The sequence below is a fragment of the Falco punctatus genome, assembly GCF_963210335.1.
Source record: "Falco punctatus genome assembly, chromosome: 13".
NCBI lineage: Eukaryota > Metazoa > Chordata > Aves > Falconiformes > Falconidae > Falco > Falco punctatus.
In genome coordinates, this window is record NC_137593.1 from 18718395 (window position 1) to 18725397 (window position 7003).

General features: G+C 47.7%; 1 protein-coding gene across 7 annotated transcripts in view; it reads right to left on the bottom strand.

The window, feature by feature from the left end:
* Window positions 1-5444, bottom strand: part of AGFG1 (ArfGAP with FG repeats 1) — a 36982-nt gene extending 31538 nt beyond the window's left edge. For 2 of the 7 annotated variants that reach the window (XM_080409915.1, XM_080409910.1), the window contains exon 1: window positions 4863-5417. In XM_080409915.1, coding sequence (XP_080266041.1) covers window positions 4863-5029 — 167 coding nt within the window. In that variant the 5' untranslated portion in view covers window positions 5030-5417. Of the gene's footprint in view, window positions 1-4862 lie in introns of all 7 variants that reach the window. The other 5 variants (XM_080409913.1, XM_080409912.1, XM_080409911.1 and 2 more) reach the window with 5 other exon arrangements.
* Between the last annotated feature and the right edge of the window lie 1559 nt (window positions 5445-7003).

A 7003-nucleotide genomic window follows, 5' to 3' on the forward strand; every position in this document is an offset into this window, starting at 1 on the left:
AAATTTAAAGAGTGGGCTCTGCTGGAATAGATGGTCACTGCCATGGGACAAACGGTGGGCAGATGGCTACTCAACACCACTAATGTCCCCCTGTATCAGATTTAACATGATCTCAAGTGTAAGCCAGCAAAATCCGATCCCCTAAGAATCAGGAAGTTAATGAGGCAAGCCAAACGCCAAGCCATCATAGAGCACCCTACACTCCCAGGCATCTGGAAAACAAGCTTTAGAAAACCCAATGCCACAGCATTCGTTATTATTTCTATGCTGTTATTAGCAAAAGAGAATATAAGCAGTACTGGACATTCCTGATACTTGCAGACCTCCCTGGAGACCCTCCACCACCTCACGAGCTCATTTATTTTTAACAGGAAAAGGCTCACATTTAGAAACACAGTCAAGGTGAATTTAACTTTTTTCTTAACACAAACATACATCCTTTCTGAACTGCATAGTATTTACTGTGATATAGACACTTCCTCTGCTCTCCACCCATGACACTGAAAGCAAGAAATACAGTCACATAGGAAATACCCTTATATATATATACACACACACATATACACATGCACATACATATAACACATAGCCATTTTTCCAAACATGTTGCCAAAGGAAAAAAGGGACTGGAAATTCATGCCAACGCAACCAGAATCACCTTCACTCTACCACCATTCAGATCATTTGCATTTCTGCAAAACTTCCTTTAGGGAAAGTGACAATAATTCACCACCATCGCACAAGGTCTTTTTAGTTTGCAACTAGTATCTGCCATCAAATACTCTAATCTGGCTCATACAGAAGTCCCTTACCCAGGAAAAATTTTAAATCTAGAATTTCAACAAGGAATATTATAGGCAGCCAAAAGAAGGCCACGTGATCCAATAACTGTAAGAAATAGCATAAAAGGGTTTTAGTATCCCTGACAGTAACCATATGTTCTAAATAGTCATTGCTACTCCTTCCTGACACAAGCCAGAAGTGCAAACATCTGAACAGGAGACTTCCTCAGTAAGGTGGGAGGGAGTAAAGAGGACAGCAGTGAGAGGAAAGGTAGGAGTGTCTCAATTACCACATCAGCAGATATTTTTTTAAAAAGTCAATTAAATAAAAAAATTCTATAATACCAAACTGGACTCTCAGTCAAACAAATATTCTCCATTTAAGAATTTAAAAACATTATTTTTATGAAAGTTAGAGGCAGGCTGACTAGGAGTGGTACAGAAGTGCTTGAAAGCAAAGGCACACACAGCCAGCTGAAAAGATAAGACAAAGGGAAGGATGCCACTGTCAGCAGGACACATGGTAGCATCCAGAAATACAGACATAGCTACCAACATAATCCTTCAAATCAAAGGACTTCCGTCAAACCAAAAGAATCTCTCCGCCAACATTTCCTGAGATGCGGTTTTGCTATAATAAAGAGAAGTCTTCTGGTTTTGTATTACTGTAATCCTTGACCTAAGAAGACTGCTCCCTCCCACTCTTGGAGATGATCATGTGTGTATTTCTACATATCCTATACTCTTGCCCAACACCATGAGCTGAAATAGACAGCTTGCGTGATGCCAGCATGCTTTTTTTCCACATGAAGAGAATTTAAACACAGGGGACAAGTGTAAGTATTTTAAGAGGAAGCCACTGTCCATACCACCACCCATGAACTTTCTCCTGCACGCACCATTTTGCACAACAAAACTTCTGCTCTGTTAAACCCAATCTGATGAGAAAACTTTAAACCTATGAATTACGAAAAAGGGCCTCATCTATGCTATTCATACTCTTAATTTGACAAGAATCACCTTCAACATTAAACTCAGAAACAGATTTTTTTAGCAAAGTCACTAGTTTTCTCATCAATTTTAGTAATACTTGAAAAAGCCAGACCTATTTTTTGCCAATACTACGAAAACAATAGGTTTTTTAAAGCTAAATCTAGTAATAAATAGCATCATACTCTTTCTACACATAGAATCCTTAGTAGAAATTAAGGATGGATCCAGAATGAAGATTTTGGGGTTGAACAGACTGTCCTTGCCAGGACAATGAATAAACACTCCAGAAAACTTACAAAAAAACCCCAACCAACCAACAAGTTGGACTTCAGATTTAAAAAGTTTAGAGTTAACTATCTAGAACAACATGCCTGTCTAAGATGATACCAATTTTAGCAACCACTTTTAGTTAACTGGCAAACCTTTCTGAAGGAGACTTGTTAACATAGTAGTATTCTAATCTTGCATTGGGCACTTGATACTTTAAAAAAAACAAACTGGTCTACTTCACTCCAAGAACACTTCCTGTATCAGATTAGAAAAAAAAATTAAAACAAGCAGCAATGCAAGTCATTCACAGACCATACAAACAAGATGAAGTAGTAAAGGTTATTAAAGCCTCACAGTAAAAGCAAGTATTATTGAGGTAGAATGCAAACAGCCATTAAGAACTACAGAAGCAACAGTGCTTTTACACTTATTTGCCACTGTATAATTTCTACTCAAGTCAATTCTCTCCACAGTGGAATTCTACAGTGAAAAGCATTTGGAAAGAAGCTGTTTGAAGGACTATTCTGATAGAAGTGCTAAAAACAGTTTCTAGTTATGAAACAGACGTGACCTATCTCTATACTAAGTCTCATCACCAACAAAGGCATGCCACTGGCTAGTTTCTAAGGCGTTAACCAATACATACAATCTTGCACACACAATTTACAAAAGCATTTCCAAGTCAACATGAAAGAATGAGCCCAAATTTATTTCAGAAGAAAGCTCTTAAGTCCTCTTAACAGTCCTTCACTTCAGCTTTAAGCGTAGGTGTTACTAGCTGTAACAACTAGAAATGTTGTTTGTGGTTTCTTTTTTATAGCAACACAAAAACACTGCATATTTAGAATGAAAGAGCTATTTGCATTTTATTAGAATGCCAACGCATTAACTTTTCTTCAGAAAAAATTTTCCTCCTTTATGGATGGTAACATTCAAATGATTGCAAACTTCACAGCAACCAACAGCTGTCTCCTGCTTACTAGTTTTTTTTCACTGCATGTACATCCTTTTGGTTACTGCAAAATGGACTACGGCCTTTAGTAGTCCATACCACCCAGCCAACAGATAAATGGAGCAAATCCTACTGAACCCATGCTTAACATCTCAGCATCACTCACAACGTATTTGTCTACTAAGGTCAAGAAGTCTATTAAATAAAGGAATATATTCTCACGGAGCAGTTTTATCATGCTGTCAGTTTAACCAGTAAGAACATGTACAACCATTAAATAAGCTCTGTGCAGTAGCTTAAAATAGTTTCACATGCCAGCACAAATAACAGTTTGTTAACAGAGTAAACAATAGCCAGAGCTGGCTGCTTAAGCAGCATGTATATGTCAAAAAATAGAGTCTCTTTTCAGTTCCACGAACTGAATGTATTTTCTGTATTTGCATCAAGCCTGTTCAAAAGCCCCACAAAGCAGAAGTAAGAAGGAAAAAAAAACCCCAAGACTAATTAGCTGTCCAGTAGTAAAAAAGGCAGTTAATTCAGCACAGAACTAACATGTTTGCTTTGTTTTGAATCTCAATGTAATTACCAACTTTGTTCTAAAACACCAGACCTTACTTGGAAGGCCTGTACAGAATATTTAGTCCTTCCTAGTAAGGAGGACAGAAATTAGTTCAGGTTCCTGAATGGCTTTTAAAAATTCAAACCCTTAAGGACAAACACAAAACTGTATCCTTTGACATACTATTTATTACTTACTTCAGCCACTCTTTGATTCCCCTTCATTCCATAAGCACAATGCCACAGAAACATAAACAAGAAAACAAATTCTGCTACGGAAACATGAACACTGAAGACAGTGGGGTGGTTCCCCCCCCCTCCCCCCCCGAGTGATGTGTATGTAACAAATTCAGAACTAACTGATCTCAACTCTGTTTCATAGACACTACGTCGGCGGAGGAAGGGTGGAACAGGGAGGCGCAGGGAGGCCCATGCAGGAATGAGGAACAGGAAAAAAGCAATCCACTTTATCAGAGCCAATCCCTTTCCAAGGTTTAAATATATAGTTTGTAGGAAGTAACAGATGTAAGAAAAAACCTTCCACTACTTTTCTGAGCAAGTATATTAAACTCTTAAGGCTAGAGTTTATCCTCTAAGCTGGAGTTCAGAGCTGGCTTACAAACTACTAGCAAGCAGAATTTGATTCAGAAAAGGCTAGGCTGGTGATTCGGCTCAAAGTTAAAGTCAGCTTTTTAAACCTTAAACTCCGTGTTCACGATAGGGCCAGTCTCCCCACGCCTTCACCACTGCCATGACAAGGCAAACCGTTGGTTTGCTCCCAGCAGCATTCTCCAGACACTTGTTCCACTCACCGCCCCTCCAGCGGTGGCGGGGGGCGCCGGGGGGTGCTCCCCTGCTCCTGCGCGTACCGCAGGCGGCCGCTCGCGCTCCTCCGTGCGGGAGGCACCTCCGCAGGGCAGCGGCGGGACCGCCCGCGGGTGCCGCCGCCCGCGCACCCCCCGCCCGGCGACCGCCGCCCCCGAGCCGGGGGCTCCGACCGGCGCGTACCCCGGCGAGGCCTCCCCAGCGCCGTCCCTTCCCCCGCCCGGGACGGCCCCCGCCGCTCCGCTCCGACGTGGCCGAGCCAGCAGCCCGGCGCTGCCGTGCGGCGGGGAGGAAGGGCCGGCCCGAGGGGGACAGGGCCCCGCGTAGCGGTCCGCCCGCCGCCGCCGCCCCGGCACACGCTTTCCCCGGCGGCGAAGCGAGCCCAGCGGCCGGCCAGGGACGGAGGTGTCCGTTCCCCACCCCCACCCCCCGCCCCCGGCCCGGCTGGAGGGCCGGAGCCGCGGCCCCCCCGCTGCACTCACAGGATGCCGGAGCAGGAGGTGCACACGAAGCTGCCCACCGTCATGTCGGTGTAGGTGGGGCCGCGCTGGTCGCAGTCAAAGCACTTGCGGTTGGGCGGGAGGCTGCTCATCTCCCGCAGCAGCTTCAGGTGCTTCTCCTCCTGCTTCCGCTTGGCGCTCGCGGCCATGGCCCCGCCGGCGAGGGGACGGCCCGGCACGGCGCCGGGCCCCGCTCACACCCCGACGGCGGCGGCGCTCCGGGGCCCGGCCGGCGGGAGAGGGGGCCGGGGAGGGGAGGGAGGGGAGGAAGGGGCGGGGAGGGCAACCGGCGCCCGCCGAGGAGCTGGGGCGGGAGCGCGGCCGCCGCTGACGCCGGCCGGCGGCACCGGGAGGGGGGCGGGCCGAGGGCCGCGGCGCGGAGGAGGCCGCCAGCGGCAGCGCCAGGCCCGGGGCGGCTGAATGACGAGCTCGGGCGGAACCTGCACGACACCTTTATGAGATCAGAGATGGAGATGGCGGCGGCGGAGCGGCGCAGCCCAGCGTGCTCGCCGGCGGCAGCGCCCCCTGTCGTGCGGGAGGACGCATCCCCCTACGGAGACCGCGGCCGGGGGGCGTGTCACCCGGCGTGACCCGGCGGGGCGGGGGGCTCGCTCACAGGAGCGGGGAGAGCTGCGACCCCCGAGGGAGCCTAGGGGGAGAATCCAAACGGAAAAATCTCAGTGTAGGGTCCGCGCCTTCCCCCCCGCCCCGGGGTGAGCGCGGGGCGCGGCCGTGGGGGGCTGCGGCCGTGGGGGGCCGCCCCTCTGCCCCCGCGGTGAGGGCGGGCTAGGCCAGGCGGGGAGGGGACGGAGGGGTCAGTTCCGACCTCGCCCCCCGCCCCAACGGTCACTGAGGCCCTCGGAACTGCCCTCGGCGCCGCAGAGACTGAAAATCCAGTCAGGGCAGCCCGCGGGAGGCCGAGGCCATGGTGGGCCCGCAGGAGGCTCAGGGTCCCGCCAGTCCTCCTGAGCGGGGGCTGCCCGGGGGGGCTGCCCGGGGGTCCCCGCTCCCGCCCTGGTGGCTGAGGTGCTTGGTGAGGGCTCGGTGAGGCTTGGCAGTGCCATTGCCACCAGGCCGCGGGACTGGTGAGGAGAATGTTGTTACGGGTCTCTGCTCCTTTTTGTTACAGAGATGGAAAGCGCACAGGTTCCTTTGGAATTTGTCCCCGCCTGGACGGTTTCCCCATCAAAGGCACGAGAACAGAGCCCGCAGTCACTGTGTATCTGCTGATATCCTTGAGGAACCCTTGGTTCTGGCTTGAACTCAAATCTGGCACTGATCTACAGAATACATGTTTGTTCCTTACAAAGGTGCCTGAAGGAATGTTTTTCAACAGCATGCAAAATCAATGAAAAAATTTAAAAAAAAATCAATGTACTTTATAAGTTGGTGATTTGATTTGCAAAGCTGCCAGGCAACACTACGCCTGATTAAAATTTTTTAAGGTTTAATGGTTCCCAGTGCCACATACTTAGCATCAAGTTTTGCACCTCTGACATCAGCGCATATGTTAGCTCTAACTTTTGTAAGGGCAAGATCTGATCTGGTGTATTTTCCTCATAGTTTTAGTTAAAAACAATCTAGGACTAGGTGTTCAGCATCAGTAATTTGGCATTCCTCCTCTGATTTCTCTGGACATGCTGATCAACCAGTCCCAAATCTTAAACCCGGAGTATAATGCACTGGTCTCAAGTCTTCCTAATATGGATGGCAGGAGCTGTTCATAGGGAAAAACAGGCATCACTAAATCATCACAATAATCACAAAATCAGAATAATAATAATAATCACAAATGCTTAAATAGAATTCTTAAAAGTAAACATGAAATATCTGCAGTCTTATAAAGACCTCATTCTCACTGTTTCCTCTAACTTTTCAGTGCGCTCTGAAATGCTGATATTCTCATTATTCAGGAGGTTTCAATTTTTTGCCTTCTACAAAGCGTGCTAACATTGGAGATTTGCCAATGACTTAAATGACCGAAAGCAGATGACCTAGATTTAGGGGAAAAAAAGTTTAAAGGTTAAAAAACAAGGTTTTTTTTTTCCTGGAAAATACTTTGGAGGGTAATCATTGGCCACAACACCTGCTGTAGCGGAGAGTTGCTACAATCAGTTGGGTTC